The 17,531-nt window shown below is 38.9% G+C and overlaps 3 protein-coding genes across 5 annotated transcripts; all 3 read left to right on the top strand.

The window, feature by feature from the left end:
* Positions 1-1,039: 1,039 nt before the first annotated feature.
* Positions 1,040-3,553, top strand: LOC113776081 (probable glycosyltransferase At5g03795). Of its 2 annotated transcripts, none has more exons than XM_027321159.1 (4): positions 1,040-1,394; positions 1,990-2,186; positions 2,326-2,671; positions 2,753-3,553. In XM_027321159.1, exons 1-4 carry the CDS (start codon positions 1,164-1,166, stop codon positions 3,425-3,427), a joined length of 1,449 nt encoding a protein of 482 aa, XP_027176960.1. In that variant the 5' UTR covers positions 1,040-1,163; the 3' UTR covers positions 3,428-3,553. The 2 variants fall into 2 exon arrangements, with proteins under 2 accessions (XP_027176960.1, XP_027176959.1); XM_027321158.1 differs by having other exon boundaries at positions 1,987-2,186.
* A 2,234-nt stretch (positions 3,554-5,787) lies between these two features.
* Positions 5,788-7,546, top strand: LOC113775986 (embryonic protein DC-8). 2 transcript variants are annotated; one of them, XM_027321052.1, is made up of 2 exons: positions 5,788-6,784; positions 7,118-7,546. In XM_027321052.1, the coding sequence occupies exons 1-2, from the start codon at positions 5,807-5,809 to the stop codon at positions 7,280-7,282; spliced, it is 1,143 nt and encodes a 380-aa protein (XP_027176853.1). In that variant the 5' UTR covers positions 5,788-5,806; the 3' UTR covers positions 7,283-7,546. The 2 variants fall into 2 exon arrangements, with proteins under 2 accessions (XP_027176853.1, XP_027176852.1); XM_027321051.1 differs by having other exon boundaries at positions 7,112-7,546.
* Positions 7,547-12,022: 4,476 nt separating this feature from the next.
* On the top strand, positions 12,023-16,025 carry LOC113775616 (sulfite exporter TauE/SafE family protein 4). The gene is made up of 12 exons (XM_027320569.1): positions 12,023-12,512; positions 12,727-12,886; positions 13,114-13,314; positions 13,512-13,573; positions 13,784-13,832; positions 13,928-13,983; positions 14,083-14,169; positions 14,276-14,326; positions 14,430-14,669; positions 15,039-15,132; positions 15,316-15,456; positions 15,553-16,025. The coding sequence occupies exons 1-12, from the start codon at positions 12,315-12,317 to the stop codon at positions 15,633-15,635; spliced, it is 1,422 nt and encodes a 473-aa protein (XP_027176370.1). The 5' UTR covers positions 12,023-12,314; the 3' UTR covers positions 15,636-16,025.
* Positions 16,026-17,531: the final 1,506 nt, after the last annotated feature.

The following is a 17,531-nucleotide window of genomic DNA, read 5'->3' as shown; positions in this document are numbered from 1 at the left end:
TAAAACAGCTCCATGCGATATCAGCAGAGTGGCCTACATAATTAAAGCGTACGTTTACTTCCTCCCAATTAGTGGGGCAAAAATTACCCAGTTTGATTATGATCGCAAATTCAATAATCATGGGCAATGCCCCAAATCATCAAGGGATTATAGCATCCTTGTTGCTGGAAAAAATCCTTCCACTGCTTTTCCAGTTTCCCCTCTTCGAGATCAAGAAATCCTTCTGTTCATGTTTCTTACATTTTCGTGATGTTTAATTTGATTTGGAATCGTTAATTTGCTAATAGCTGGCTTGTTGGATGAGGGTGCTTTTGGTTTGCTCGATATTTTAGCCTTGACGTTGATCTCTGATGGACACGGATTGCGGCTATTATATTCCAGCTTCTGCATGGTAGACGAATAGACTAAACTTGAGACCAAATTTGTGAAGACGTTTTTTTTTTTTTTGAAACTTTCCCTAAATTTTTTAGCAACTTGTTCGGTTATTTTTTTCATAGAACTATTATTGAGTATGAAGCAAATTATCAATAGTTTTATTTTTGTTTCGAAACAGCTTTGAAATTGTATTGTATTACTAGTATGTTTATGGAGGATTCCCATTTCCTCTTTTTTAGTAGGAAATTGCATTGTATTAGCATGTATATGGAGGATTTCCATTTCCCTTTTTTTTAGTAGAGAGGATTTCATTTATGGGAAGTGACAAAAAAAAAAAAGAAAAAGAAACCCCCATAAATGAAAAAAGATTCTAATCCTAGACGCCGGAGATTTTCAGGATATAATAAAAGGAAGGTTCACCATGCAATCAGAAAGGAAGGTATCCCTTGAAAGACGGTTAACTTAGGTTTCCGACTCTTGAAGTTAGAAGTATATAAGTGTTCGCTTAATTCAATGGAAAGTAGAATCTCCAATTGGACAGTGGAAGACGTGCAAATCCGGACTTTACCATACATGGAAAATAAAAAATTTCACTTCTGTATATTTAACATTCTTCCTCCCCATCCCAGAGGAAAAGAATCCGGACCGAAAACTGACAGAACCACAGGAGGAAAACTTTGCGCTTCTCATGACATGCTATTCATCTTCAATTCAATATCACTTTTCCCATCATCTCCTACACGAAGACTCATAGTCCGATCGGTCGAGCAGGTCCCAAACATACAAGTATGCGGGATTGTGAAGAATTCTTTACAGAACCATTCTTTTCGAGGCTTCGCCTGGTTCTGGTAGCAGTAATTGCTACCACTGCAATATTGGCTATGAGTAGCAGTAGAATCCCACTTACTGAGTACCGGAAGGCATATCTTCAGTCAAAAGAGTCGGACGGCTCCCATGTAAAAGAAGTGGTATCAAATATTTCTGCTCATACCCAGCCAAGAAAAGATGGTGATTATCACGTAAGGCCTCTCTACTTGTACAGTTCTATAATTTACTTTGACCCATCCAAGATGCAAATAAAAAACTTAATGAATGCGTGCCTCAACTCGCTTGTCCATCCACCTACTGCAAATGGAATGCGAATTTGCAAAGAAGTCCTTAAATATTTGATGGTTGCAGTTTCAAGAGTGTGGTTGAATCACAACATCTTGTAAATTGGCACAATTGGGATTCTGGTTCCTATAGATCATGCAATTTTTTCAAACATTTATTAAACTTTTAAGTATTACACGACTATTTTGTCTCTCGTTCCCTTGTATCGCACGTTTTCATGTTTTCTTGCACACATATTTTAGTCGATATTCTTTTCGGTCGTATGTAGCTTCAGTTATGGGCAAGGTTGTATCTTGTATGGCAATGACGATGGATAAATTGAAAGAGCCCCTGCATTGCAAATGCTGGGATAAATAATTCTTGAGTAATTCCACGGAGAATGAGTAGGAAATCTGAATAAGTTTGTCAAGTTGATCATTGACCGAATAATATGCATTACTTGTTTTCTCTTACTCTTTCGCTTGTGAGTTGCTCATCCGGTAATGATTGGAACTTCAGCAGCTAAAAAATGATGAAGGGCTTCATAATATCACCAATGTCCCGCGATCCAAGAATAAGTACAGTAACTTAGAGATCTTAGAAGCAAGTCTAGCAGAAGCTCGGGCTGCAATAAAAGAAGCCAGAATTGGACAAGAAACACCTCACGAGGACTTTGTCCCTAAGGGTCCAATGTACCTGAATGCTACAGCCTTCCGCAGGTAATATCTTTCAATTTCCATCTAAAGTTGAAGGAATATCATTTATCAATCGAGGACGTAACTTCAGTAATGGAAAGGAAAAGGATAAATAAAGTTTACCATTGATCTCACTTCTTTTAACTCCCCTTTTGAACTGCAGGAGCTATTTGGAAATGGAGAAAAGATTTAAGGTGTTCATCTACGAAGAAGGGGATCCCCCAGTTTTCCATGTTGGGCCCTGCAAGCATACATATGCTATCGAGGGGTATTTCATACAAGCGCTGGAAGTTAGCCCCTTCAGGACGACAGATCCAAGCAAAGCTCACCTTTACTACCTCCCATTCAGCGTGACGAGGATAACGGAATTCATTTATGTCCCTGAATCCCGTGAATGGGGCCTAATGAAAAGTTTTGTGGCAGACTATGTCAATACTATCTCACACAAGTACCCTTACTGGAATCGAAGCCTTGGAGCTGATCATTTTATGCTTGCTTGCCATGATTGGGTAAGCATTCATTAATCAAGTGATTGAGGTCTTGTTTCTGTCGTAGAATTTCTTAATTTCCTAGAGATTGTTGCATTGCAGGGGCCTGAACTATCTTTTGCAGTCCCATATCTGTACACCAATTCCATCCGAGCTTTATGCAATGCAAATACCTCCGAGAGGTTTGCCCCCTCCAGAGATGTTTCTATCCCCGAAATCCACCTCCCACTGGGCACAACCAAAGGCATGATAGGAGGTCCTTCACCATCCAAACGTCCAATATTGGTGTTCTATGCCGGGGGAATTCACGGTCCTATACGGCCAATTCTTCTTGAGTACTGGGAAGACAAGGATGCCGATGTTCAAATCCATCAATACCTCCCCAAGGGCGTTTCGTACTACGGAATGATGAGGAAAAGCAGGTACTGCATTTGTCCTAGCGGGTACGAAGTAGCAAGCCCGAGAATGGTGGAGGCATTGTACATGGGATGCGTCCCTGTCCTCATTAAGGAAGGGTATGTGATTCCCTTCAGCGACATTCTGAATTGGAAGGCATTCGCAGTCGTCATTCCAGTTCAGGATATTCCCAACTTGAAAAAGATTCTAATGGCTATTTCTCCAAGGCAATACATAAGGATGCAGCGCAGGGGAATCCAAGTAAGGAGACATTTCGAAATTAATACACCGCCAAAGCGTTATGATGTCTTTCACATGATTCTTCATTCTATCTGGCTCAGAAGACTCAATATCATAGTGGAAGATGCCACTGAATCGTGACTCCATTATTTATAGGGTGATCAGTATTAAACGTGATTTTGATTTGGGTAGGTAGATGTACAAAGGAAAATGAACCTGAGGACTTAATTTGTTGATGAACCAGTAGGGAGTAAATTATTCTTTTGACGAGTACTTCCCGTATTGGAATTGCATGCCATGAAACTTTGTCCAGAAATATCATGAACATTTGTCCATAAATTTCTTCTTTTTTTTTTTTGTGCATTAAGGTCACATAAAGGCAATGTTTTGAAAATCGGACCGGATCGGCCGGTTCGACCGGTTGAACCGCGAACCGGCCATGGCACCGGTCCGATTCAATGACATTGTTGACTTTGCTAGAAAACCGGTCAAAGACCGGTTGAACCGTGAAACCGCCGAACCGGATTGAACCGGCGGTTTTCCGGTTTTCAGCTTTCCCTCTTTTTTTTTTCTTTTTTTTTTAAGTTCCTTTTTTTTTTTTTTTTAAGTTTTGCAAAATGCAGCAATCAAGATTCGAACCCAGACCTTTGTAATAAAGACCAATGTATTAACCGTTGCACCATCACATCTTATTAGTTTTTTTTGATAACTTATTTATATAAAACAAACACTCATATTTCTTTTTTCCATTTTTCTTACAAAATCTCATCCCCTCATAGCTCTTTCTTTTTAATTTTCAACTCTCTCTCTCTCTATCATCTTTTCTTTTGTCACTCCCTTTTTAATCAAACCTCTTTATTTTTAATTTATTGATGTTTTCTTCCATCTTTTAATTTTGTTTTTGTCCATTAAATTGAAAAAAGTTAAAAAAGAATTTTTTTTAACTCAAATTATTTAATGCCACAACCACTCACTTTTATCTTATTTTTTGTTTCTTATCAAGTTTACATTTCTATTTTCGATTTTCTTGATTTCCTTTGAACTCCAAATTTTCTTTTTTAAATTGCAATCTCTAAATCCCAAAACGTAAATTAAAATTAAAATTCATAATATCTAAATTCTCAGAGACATGAATTTTGTATAATTTCAAAATATTGTGATATTTTGGGGTTGGATTTAGATATAATTGAAATTGAGATGAAATTTATTTGTTTTAACTTATAATTTAAAATTTTTATTTTTAAAAATTCAAGTTATCAAAAAATTGTAAACTTTTCATCATATAAAATATTAAATTAGTCCATTACATGTCTTATTTTGTACATATATATATTTATATAAATTATTTTTAAAAAAATTCATTGAATCGAGGTTGAACCGGTCCAACCGGTTGAATCTCGACCCTTTCACTTCACCGATTCAATTAACGGTCCGATTTTTAAAACATTGCATAAAGGACGCAAGTGCTAATTTTCTATTTGTGTCCGAAAAGAATAATGCTTCAGTACCGTCAAGAAGTAGTACCATATGGTCCTTAAAATGGGCTTAAAGTTGAGATTGCTGGGAGGTTTAGTAAGTGTCAAAATTAGTTAAAATGTCAGCGAACATGTTTTTCTCCATGCAAGACAGCCTTTTAATCCCCTGAAGGCAAGTTTTCTTTCCCATTCATGAGCTCACCTTCGAATTTTTGATTTCACACCAGTACGAGTCGACAAAAAATTAAGGTCCTATCAACGATATTAACAGAAGGATAAATTTTGTTTGAATTGTACAATGTCATTAGGACAAAAAAAAAAAAAGGTAGTAGAATTCATTCTCCATCGGCAACTATTTGTTTTCTCAATTCAGGTGAAACAAGGAGTTTCTTGAGTTAATAAAGAGTGAAGCCATCAATTAAAAAAGAGTGCTTGCCGCAGCGCTCAGCAGAACATCCGAAGGCGTCCTACATACATTTTGCGCTTTCGAGCCTTGATGGTGCTCCACCATCCTCTTGAATGGCCCCAGGCCCGTTCATTCTCAGCCCAACGCACTGGACAGCCAAAAGGAAAAAGGAAAAGGAAACAAAAAAGAACTATATTGTTTTAGTTCTTTTTTATTTTCTTAAGATTCAATAACTTTTTTTACTGAATTAATAATTATTGAATCTTAAGGAAATAAAAAAGAATTAAAATATGATGTTTATGAAGGAGAAATAACAATATAATAAAAAATGGGATAGAGAGTGGCACAGAGTGTGGGACAGAAGACCGGTTGCGTGGCAACTGGCAAGTTGGCAACCCTTCTCCCTGGCTCATTCGGATACGTGTCCCTCCCCTGGCAATTAAGCTCCACGTGGAAATCCCAAATACACTCACCAGCCATGTGTCCGTACACAACAACTTATGTGGCTCATGCCTATATAATATCAAGAAATACGAAGAATACACCGGAATAACGTTCTTGCGGTCTTTCAAGTATCAGAATTTATTTCATTTTCCTTGTAATATTAATATATTGTCATACTTGAAAGAGGAGCTAGCTATGGCGTCGAGGCAAGCAGCTAAGGAAGAGAGAGCTGAGGCAGCTGCGAGGGTGGCTGCAGATGAGCTGAGTGATGTGAGTAAAGAGAGAACGGAACGTGTTGAAGGAGCTAGAATCGAGAGAGAGCCGAGGTTCCATGATGAACGGGGAGAAGAAGAGCGGGGTACTGGGTTTCTTGATGGTATGCTGAAAAAGGTTCAGGGTACACTCGAGCATGCCAAGGAGGTCGTAACAGGCAAGACTCATGAGGCTGCCGAGAGGACAAGAGAAACCACAGAAGAAGCTTCTGAAAAGGCTCGGGAGGCAAAGGATGCTGCCTCTGAGAGGGCAAGGGCAGTTTCGGAAAAGGCAGGAGAGTACAAGGATTACACTGCTGATAGAGCAAAGGAAACCAAAGATTCAGCGGCGCAAAAAGCTGGGGAAGGTGCGGAAAAGGCAGGAGAGCACAAGGATTCCACTTCCGAGAAGGTGAAGGAGACCAAGGATTCCACATTGGGCAAGTTGTGGGAGTACAAGGACGCTGCTACTGAGAATGGCAAGGAAGCCAAAGATACTACTGCAGAGAAGGCAAAAGAAGCCAGAGAGGCAACAGCGCAGAAAGCGAGCGAGTACACAGACTATGCGGCTGAGAAGGCAAAGGAGGTGCAGGAGAAGGTGGTGGGAAAAGCGGGTGAATATAAAGATTGTGCAGGTGAAAAGGCCATGGGGACTAAGGACACTACGGCACAGAAGGCGAGAGAATACAAGGACTTTGCAGCAGAAAAAGCGAAGGAAGCAAAGGATACGACGGTGGAGAAAGCTGAAGAGTATAAGGATTACACAGCCGAGAAAGCCAAAGAAGGGAAGGACACTACTGTTAGTAAGCTGAGTGAATTGAAGGATTCCGCAGCTGATGCTGCTAGGAGAGCTATGCATTACTTGACTGGTAAGAAAGATGAGGCCGAACAGAAGGTGGCAGAGACCACAGAAACGGGCAAGGTGAGCCGTTTATAGTCCATGCTCGGCTTGTTCGCTTATCAGCATGCTCGTTAGTGGTGTCATCTGTTTAGTATGTATTGTTAGAATAAATTTTCCCAAGATATTATCTTGACAAGACCCAAATATTTGTACTTGATTTATGATAAGATAGATGACCTCCTTGTCGTTCCATTCTTTTTCTGCCTGGCTTGGTGTTATTAGTTATTGGTTTGGCTCCTAATTAAATACGACATAATTCAGGGCTTCCTTTCCGTGCAAGTATCTGTTTTCCCTTCTTAATTTACCATACCGCTAATTTGTTAAATTCTATTATACATTTGTACATAGGAGAAGTATGAGTTGACTGAGGAGGAAGCAAGAAGAAGAAAGGAAGAGCTGAGGCTGAAAAAAAGGGGGTTTGGGACGAAGATAAACAGGGGGCAGAGGCAGATCACGAAACAGCAGCTGACAGCTGACTTCATCCGGGCAGACATTCAACGACCCTGGAAAATTGGATGAGGAAGGCGTAGGGGTCATCAGGGTGGCGCGTGTGAGAGATGAGGACGGGAACAGGGCTTAATGCTGCCATGGAGATTTTTGGGCTAGATTTGGTTGTACTAGGGTGGGTGTCAAAGCTGTCTTTTCTTTTACTCGTTGGCTTTTTTTCCTTTGATTTTCTGAGATGTTTTTGTTGGTCATGTCTGATCTGGTGGCGAATCAGTAGTTGAATTGTGGTGGTATATGCCTTTGATGAATCGTCTCTATTTCACTTTTCTTATACTAGCATATGGTTCGCGCATTATTCTACACGGGCTAAATTGCCTTTCTCCTTAGTTAGAAGTTTATGTAGTGAATATCATATGCAAGCATATCTCTCAGTCTTGTAGTCTTAGGGCTTGAAATCATTCAAAGAGGGTGGTGCAATATGGCAAGGCACGCCTTGATTTGTGTTAGAATTTGTTTGAAATTTTGTTTTGCTGTCGATGTTTTTCTGCCAACCCTTGTTGTCTTCTCCGGCGGTTGACATGTACAAGGACATTTGATGATCCCAGGAACTGAACATTATCGGCCTGAAAGTGGCATCCTGCTGTTAGACATTGACGAATGGTCTTGGCCTTCAAGTCCGCAGCTTGGTTCAAAGCCCAAAATGAGGCCGAGCACACTATTAGTATTAGTATGGTCTTGATGTCTTCGTTTTGAAAATGACTGCTTCGTGGTCTCATCTATATGCAGTGCTTTCACGATCAGTCAAAACTTAGCAAGGAGAAAGTTGTCCTCTTCAGTAATTCGAGTAATCTTGACCTTATAGTTATAAGCTGCTGGTCAATTGGAGCTGCTCCCGGTTTGGTCAACTTTTGCGTTTTAGTTGAAGTGCAAATGCAATCGTCACTTGCCATTCGAGATGGTACCTTCAAAAACTCTCTTACCAAATTTTAACATGTGAATCGAAGTTTTTTTTTTTTATCAAATCTTGTCGGGTAATCCACGGATTTCAACTTCCATTATCAAACCCTCGAGAGTTCAAACTATTCATCGGATATCCTCTGCTCATTAATTTGAATAATTCAGAAAAAAGGTAATTAACTATTATCAAATAAAAATTTATGCATGCATAATGTTAAATCAACACATTATGTTAATTTTTAAACTTTGGTAGAGTCATACAACCTATATGAAAGGAATTAAACATTTTATATTTTAGGTTTCGAGTTTTTAGAGTTCTATTACCAAATTTATCCAATTATCCATCAATTGTTTCTCATCAATATCAAATCCTAATGGATTACTTATCTCTCGTCTAAATCGAATTAACCATCGGATCGAATATTTGTGCGGATATCGAATTTTACTCTATCCATTACCATCCCTACTCGTAACGGAGATATCTTTGCTGAAAATGAAAACGACATCACATATACACTGTATATAAGATGATGATTCTTCTCTCTCTCTCTCTCTTTTTTTTTTTTTTTGGGTGGCTGCCAAGATGCTATTCTTCTTATTATATATTGCGTAGCGTATGGCTGTACCTCTTTGAGAATATAGCATGACGACATTTCCAGGTCCTCCTTTTGATTTGATCCTTCGATGATTGATTATTTCTCTTGTTTTATCCTTTGGATGAGAACGAGAGATGGAATTCTTACTCCCGATTTCCGCGCTGGACATGAGCACTCTCGAAAAGATATTACTAGGCCATTTTCATCCCCTTACTCCGCCATTGAAATCCACAAGAAAGGGTGAGGATCAATCACCAATCTTAAAATTAGGCACATCTTGTAAACAACACTCGCACGTTTGACAAGCTGGTAAATGAAGTATAAAATGTAGACTATGGTATTAATTCATCGGCCTCATGCATTAACATTGGGTGAAATCAGACAGATCCTTGGCTCATGCTTATACACAAGACTCTCATATATGTGCCCCTTATTCTAAACTTATGGTAGGTTGAATTTAAGATTTTGAGTTCCGGCGAAAAAAAAAAAAAAACACACATAAACACATGGTTGTGTTTAATCAAAGGAAGTACAGTGCTTCTACCAGGGCGTTTAGTGCTTAACCGACTAATCAGTTAAATTTCAACTAAGACATAGGAGGCTGGAATTAATGGAAGAGTAGATGGTCAAAAAGATCACCAAGTTTTTTAAAATTACACTGATTGCTCACTAAACTTTTTTTTTTATCAAAAAGGTTACTCACCGCTTTAAAACAAATAAAACAGATCATTTCAGCCAATTTAGTATTTAATTCGGATGAAAACATTTACACTTTTCTTAGTAAATTTAGCTGCTGAATTCGTTTGAATGACTCTTTTAGCTCGTTTTAAAGAGATGAATTTTTTTGACTGAAAAAAAAGGTTTTGCGATCAATCGATGCAATTTTAAAAAGTTTGGTTATCCTTTTGGTCATTTACTATTAGGCTAATAGAGAACGTGTTAATCATCATCAATCGCAAAAGAGCGGTTAGAAAAGAAGAATCACGATACTACTTAATGGTACGTATACATGTTGATAACCAAATTACTCATAATGAAAAGGAAAATTTACTCATTCGGGTCTTTCAAGATTCTAGTAGCATTTATGATTTATTGGGGGAAATATGCACGTGGAGTAGACATAAAAACCAATGTTTTGAAAATCGGATCGGACCAGCTAGTTCAATCAGTCAGATAGCTAACCAGCCAAGTCTCTGGTCCGGTTCATTACTAGCGTTGACTTTTCATAAAAATCGGTCAAAACCATAAAAAATCAGTCAGTCGTTCAATCCGAATTGAATCGTGAACTGCGATTTTTTCATTTTTTCCATCTTTTTTTAAAAATTGGACCTAAAGTTTTAAACATAATAAAACTTATTAGTAGAATATTTTGTTCCCAACCCTAATTTCTAAAAGAGTAACTAAACTCTCTATATTTCTCACTCTCAAACTCAAAGATTGCCGTTTTCTTTTGTAGTTCCATTGGATTTTATTTAATTTCAAAAGTTTCAATGCATTTTGTTTTATTTTAGAATATGGTTGTGGTTTTTGTGGGATTTAAGATTTTTACCGTGTAGGTACAATTAAGATGAATTTATTTGTTTGAATTTACAATTTTAAAAATTTATTTGTGTTTAAAAATATTTAATTTTTTATCAAGTTTTGTCTTAAATTAGTCAATGGAATAACAGTTTGAAACAATTATTCTATGCATAAGTGTGTGTGTGTTTATGTGTGTGTATATAAGTATGTATGTGTGTGTATATATATATATATATAAAATATCATCGAACCAGGATTTAACTGATCCGATCGATTGAATTTCGATTCGATCATTTTACCGATTCAATTAACTGTTCGAGCTTCAAAACATTGGAAAAAACATAAAGGAGATAAGATTAGGAGGACACGACCGTGCATGTTTCTCTTTTTCATTAACTGACCGAGTATTATTATTGTCTTTCCATGTTGATAATACTGTCCAAAAGAAGAACTTCTATTTAATATACATACTTTTAGTTCTTTTGGACTTTTGGAAGCGAAGAAGACAAAGGTATAGTTGTCAAACTTAATCATGATTCAGTGAATCACACATGGTCGTCGAAGTGGGTCATTTAGGCTCTCGGGCCTACAAAAATGTATGTTTTGGGGGAATCTTCGAGGCAAATCATGCATGGAGATGGAGATGAAGATTGCCAGAGTCCGTATTTTGTCGACTTAGATTCTTTTTTTTTTTTTTTCGCCAACACGATACTCCTAGAAGGGGATCCACAAAAAAGACCGAACCACTGTTGAATCAATGAAATGCCTAGAAAATTTTCTTGAATTTTTTAGAATTCAATCCTAGGGATTTCATATTTGATCCCCAGAGCAGTTGGTTTTGTTGACTCGGATTCAATTGTGTATAAGAAGCCAAGCATCCACTTGATAAATGCTGAAGAAGAAAGATTCGGTACAAAAGATTCGCGTGGGCAAAGCTGGAATCAAAAAATCATTATACGAAACAATTAATTGATAATAATTTCTGGCACCGGTTGGTGGCGTGGGATTTCGACGTCCAGAGGGGGTGTTTTAGTTTGACGTGGATACGTTAAGTGAAATTTAGGGGAAAGAAAAGCTGGATTTGTCTTCTGAAAAATTGAAAGAAAAGCTGGCCAGATTTGTCTTCCTAATAAATAAATGTCCAAATTCATAGTCATTACGGAGCAGAATCTTGCGCGACATTATTGGCAGTTGCTAATAATTGACACGGAGGAGCCGCTAGTCCGACAGCGATATTCTCTAACTTTTACTGTGAATTCACAGAAGAATAATTGAAGACCTTTGAAAAGGAAATTTTTAGGAATTCCCTTTCATCCATCCGAACAGTGCATTTATTTTCTAAATGTCAATCACCATCTGACGCTATGAATGAGGAATCACAGCCACAAATACCCCAAATCACATATTTGCAGAAAATAATCACAAAAAGCTTTATACTACGAGCCGCCGAAGCTTTAACATAACTAGCTTCCACTGAAGCGTCGCCGTAATCGTGCGTACATTTTTCTGTGACGCAGACGCAGACCAATTGCAATTTTACTAATCACTGCCTTTACGCCACGTGTGGTCGTGGTCACGCATGTGTAGCCAGAAGAATCATCATATAATTTGGTTCCTTTTTTTGTTTTTTTTTTTTTTGTCGTTTCACAAGAAAAAATGCCGCCTCTCTCTCCGTGAGGCTGTTGTATCAATCACATGTGCACCGAGCGCGCGCCCACCTACCCACCCACATCCTGTGTACCTTCTCCATTTTTTTACGAGAATATATGGGAACCAAAATTTCCTTCTTAAATTAGGTGATTTGAGTGCTTCGTATGTAAGGTAATTGAATTTGGTGATTGTGCGAGTTTTGTGAACTTCGGTCTTTGGCATTTACTGAGAATTTAAACAAGCGGGGAGGAGGAGGAGAGAGTAACGTAAGGAAAAGTGCAAAAAAGGAGGGCCGGGGCCGAAGACAAAGGTGTCAAAGGGCTGCGGCGACGGCGGCGACGGCGTTTGTTGGAAGTCGTTAAGACTTGTGATTGATTGTTATGGCGACAAGAGGATTGGTGGTGTATTTGTTAACGGGTTTTTCGGTGGCTGTTCTTTCTGTGTTGTTCGTTAATAATAACAGCCATTCAAATGCTAGTGTTGCGCTTTCGCCACCGTCTTCTCTTTTATCGTCTTCTTCGAACTCCGCCAATGTTTTGCAACAACATCCATACGGATCTGAAACAAAAGTTTGGCCTGTACGACTATCTTTCTTTTTTATTTCCCTCTTGTCTTCTCTTCTCGTCATGTATATATCCATATGTACGTGTTGTCTCTCATGGCGCTCAACATCATTGAACATTGTCGCTGTTTCTTTTCTTGGCTTTCATGTTTTGTTTGTCTAGAGAGTGCGTGTCTGCGTGAGATTGCCAGTATTTTGCTTTCTTCATTGCTCGCTCCTCCTGGTTGCAGGAGTTGAAGTTTAGTTGGAGAATCATATTGGCAACAATAATAGGATTCCTGGGATCAGCATGTGGAACTGTGGGAGGTGTCGGTGGGGGAGGCATTTTTGTCCCCATGCTTACTCTCATTGTGGGTTTTGATACTAAGTCTTCTGCTGCCATTTCTAAGTGTAAGCTCCCATCTTTTCAAACTTCTCTCCCCTAAATTTACTACTGTCTTTCTACTGTTTCGTTCCCTTCAGAAAAAACATGAATTTTGTCATGCTATTACCAAACTTCTCAACCACACTTACTAGGACAGCAATTCACCAGTAAATTCCAGCATACCTAGGACTCTAATTTTTGTATTTTTCGTTATTTTTGGGGTTGTCTGATTCATCAAGTTGGCGTGTCACAGGTATGATAATGGGGGCATCAGCATCATCGGTTTGGTACAATCTCAGAGTTCCTCATCCATGCAGAGAAGTTCCGATTATTGACTATGAGCTGGCCCTACTATTTCAGCCCATGCTTATGCTTGGCATCACCATTGGAGTGGCTCTGAGTGTCGTCTTCCCGTATTGGCTCATCACCGTACTGATCATCATTCTTTTCATAGGTGTGCTTTTTTGTGCCCCATCTACATTAACTGCTGCACTAGGCCAGTAGGTCAATTAGTATAATTTGACAATTTGATAATTGGTTCAGCTGACATCTCGCAATTAAGACCTGGAGGTTTATTAAACAATTTATCGTTTCTTTCAATTCAGGCATTCAATTTAAAAACTTAGAATTCTCCTGCAATATTGGCAACAGGTACTTCCACGAGGTCTTACGGCAAGGGAATTGAGATGTGGAAGGAAGAGACCATCGTGAAGGTTTGTTTTTCAGCAAAATTGCGGCTTATGTGGTTTGAAAAAAAAAAATTCTTTGTTTGTTGCACTTAATTGTCAGCTCAAGACAAACTAGTGCTGCAAAGGGCGACGTGACGTTAAGACTTAACACTGGACAATTACGTCTCTCAAAAACTCATTATTTGGGTGCTGGTGATCAACCATTTTAACTGTTGTTTTTTGGGGTAATCGCAGACGGAAATTGCAGAACAAGAAAAGACTCTCGTTAATTCTCATGGGGAGCGTAAGTTTTCCAACAAACCTCTGAATTTGGTAAAATTGAAAATTTTTCTCTAGTGAGTGCTTACCATCTTCTTTGGTTCTTCATATTTCACTCAGTCTTGATCGATACGGAATATGACCCACTAGTCCCTCGAGAGGAAAAAACAGCGCTGGTAAGCACAGCGTTATTTGTGATTTGTATTTTCTCCATATTTCATGTCAGCTTCGATTGGTAGAATGTAAAATAACATGTCATCTTGTTACCCTTTCAGCAAATTATGCGGTCCAACCTTAATTTGAAGAGATTTGGGGTGCTGCTATTAGTATGGATCATCTTTTTAGTTCTTCAGGTTTCCAAGGCAAGTTGTTCCCTTGCTTCCTCTATAGCCATATTTGATTCGCGCGTCTTTGTCGTCTATTTAATCTTGTGATTAATGACTCTAATCTCAACTATATCACATGCAGAATGATTTAGTTGCCTGTACTACATTATACTGGGTGCTTAACATCCTACAGGTGGGTGAAGCCCATTATGAAATACGTACACCATAAGTCCACAGGAGATCTATCGATCCTTATAAGCACATCCCTTTTTTGGTTTCTTGGTTTCACTTTCCAGGTCCCGGTTGCTCTTGTAGTGTTTGGATACGAATGTGTTAAACTGTACAGAGAAAGCAAGAAAAGGAGACTGGAAGGGAACAAGGATTTAGTATGTGAAGCAGCCATTCAGTGGACTGGAACAAACCTTGCATTCTGTGCCCTCTGTGGCATTTTAGGAGGCACTGTTGGAGGGTTGTTGGGGTCTGGTGGTGGATTCATTTTGGGGCCTCTCCTCCTTGAGATTGGTGTCATTCCTCAGGTTTTTGCTCTCCTCTCCATTTTAAGTTGTGCTTAATTTGCTCAAACTCAATAAGGTCTGTGTAGCTGTTAGCTCTTAACACAAGGTCTCTTTAGTCTTCTCTTTCATGTAGTTTAGGATAGATAGGTTATAAATAGTTGTCATATCCGAAAAACAAATATTAATTTGCTCAAAATCAAGTCACCAACCAGTGTAAGAAAGGGAAAAAAAAAAAACATAATCTCGCTTTCGTGGCACAAGCGGATTACTGTTCACACGATTTTAATTTAATGTGTATTGAATGAGTAGTCAACCACCAAGAGCTGGCTGTTGTTTTTATCATAAACGGGACATTATTGAGGGATGGTTAACTTTTGTTTGTGTTTGCAGGTAGCCAGTGCGACAGCGACATTTGTGATGATGTTCTCATCATCTTTATCCGTCGTGGAGTTTTATCTCCTCAAGAGGTTTCCTATTCCCTATGGTATATTATGTTTCATTCATCTACCGTGTCCCTGGATATAATAATATGATACTACCTTATCATTGCGTAATCAGCTTCAATTTTTTTGACTTTCTTTAAAATGGATACAGCGGTAGCTTAAAGTTTTTTTTTTTTTTTTTTTTTTTGCAAAAAAAAAGTGTTTACATTTGAGTTATTTTGCAGCTTTATACCTGATGACTGTGTCTATCGCGGCTGGATTCTGGGGACAATTCTTCATAAGAAGACTCATCACCATTCTGAGGAGAGCTTCAATAATTGTTTTCATTCTCTCTGGTGTAATTTTCGCCAGTGCAATCACAATGGGTAATTATATCTGCTACGATTTTCATGTTTTATAATTTTGTTAGAAAGCTTAGTTGATATCATGATTTGACTCGGGTAATTTCTTGATAATCACAGGCGTGATAGGAATAGAGAGGAGCGTCACGATGATAAAGAATCACGAATTCATGGGATTTCTAGATTTCTGTAGCAGCCAGTAGTCCCACCGCCCTGTGGCAGAAGAAGGCGGTGAAAATAGTAGGTGTCTAAGCAGATTAAGGTACGCAAAGAATAAATAAAGGCTGCAGCAGGAACAGGATTGAGCTTTGAACAGCAACAACAGCTGCAGAAATGGGCGTTGGCCAATGCCTAATTGACCATCCCCTGACACTGATATTGCCTTTTGCGATTTTAAAAAAAAAAATAAATAAGGATTGCAGGTTGATCGTCTGAGTTTTGATGTCTGGGGTTCCGAGTGAGTGTTAGCCAGCGCTAACCACCCCCACCCCCTACCTCCCATTTGTTTCCGTGCCAATTAAGTCAAGACGACTATGACTCGGGTTGGTTGTGGATATATATCTTTATCAGTTAAATTGGCTTGTTTAATTTGAGTGATGGTGTTTTTACATCCCTTTGCGTTTGATGCCCAGCTTATTATGTTTTCATGGAGTGGTCGATAGGAGTTAGAACTTAAAATTGGCACCTTGCAAGTAAACTTCACCATTACAATTTATTTAAAGAACTCGGTTGGTTTAATTAATTAATATGCACGCCAACTCATTAACATAAAGCTTTCCGGCAGACGGCCTCATGCCACGCCCTCTGTCGTGGCCGTACGTCCATTCAGCAGCATGATCAAGATTCCAGAATAGAATCGTACTCCATATATGGGCGGCGCTGTTGTCTTCAAGAATGTCCGGAGAATGTAACTTTATTATCCATCATTTTTATGGGCTGGTTGGTCCAGGAAGACGTGGAATTTCTCTCTCTCTCTCTGGTCCTCGCAAATTGTAGTAGTAAAAGATTAGATAAATTGTTTCACGTTTTACACGATGCTATAATAAAAAATGAAATCCTTTCCTTGCTTGCTGCACTCACTAGGAGGGCGGCGGCGCCTGCGACGCGTGGGTCCATTGGAGTCGCTCGCCATTGACTGAAACCCGACGCGTGGATTTGGGGATTGATTATGACATGGAAGAAGGCGAGATCGCTGATGAGGACGAGGGCTAGGGTGGTGGTTCTCGTATCGTCATCCGAGTCTTAACTAATCAACAATGAAACCATACCAATTTGAATAAAATTGCGATTGCACGTCAACAAACAATCATTAAACTGAATGAAGCTGAAGATCGGAACGACGACGATCCCAAATTATTCCGAACATGAAAGTTGAAAGCAGCGACCCCAAGGCGACAAATTATCGGTAGTTGTCAACATTTTCGGTCAATTTTGTTCTACCTGACAAAAATAATGTGCTGGTTGAAACATGGAGTAACCTTTTGAAGTTGAAACATGAGTGGGAAGAGAGATGAATAAATAGCCTTGTGAGATGGGACTCAAAAAAAAAAAAAAAAGAATAAAAAGAAACGGACAGGTAGCAAAAGACGAAAGGTGAGATGATCATGTAAGAAGTACACGTTTGATTGTTCTATCCTTCTTTGTCTATTATTGCCTCGAGAACATGCATGATATATACAAAACAAATGCGAAAAACACAGCAGTAGTATTCTTTCTGGTACTGGAGCACTACTTGGAACGACATGGACACGGCCAGAGAATTGGGCCTCTAAACCATGCTGATAATCATCATGTTCATTAAGTTTGCTCCATCCTTTTCAACTGCTCCAAGAACTTGATATGACTCTTAACTGTGTCCTCCAAAATGCAAATGCAGAAGCACGTGCCTTGGTTTGAAAATTAGAGTCCCTTCCACTACATTTTTCACAAAACATATATAATCGCGTCCACCTGCCCTTTGGGGTTGGCTCGAATAATTTCAGAGCAGTCTATTTAGATTTCGAGATCGTGTGTTTGAGTCACCTCTCTACCGCTTGTGTATTTTTGGGGGTCCGGATGCACAGGTGTAGGGAGATTAGTCTGGCAAAGTTGAAATACTC

Source organism: Coffea eugenioides, chromosome 6 (genome assembly GCF_003713205.1).
Source record: "Coffea eugenioides isolate CCC68of chromosome 6, Ceug_1.0, whole genome shotgun sequence".
NCBI lineage: Eukaryota > Viridiplantae > Streptophyta > Magnoliopsida > Gentianales > Rubiaceae > Coffea > Coffea eugenioides.
This window is presented reverse-complemented; position numbering and strand designations above follow the sequence as displayed.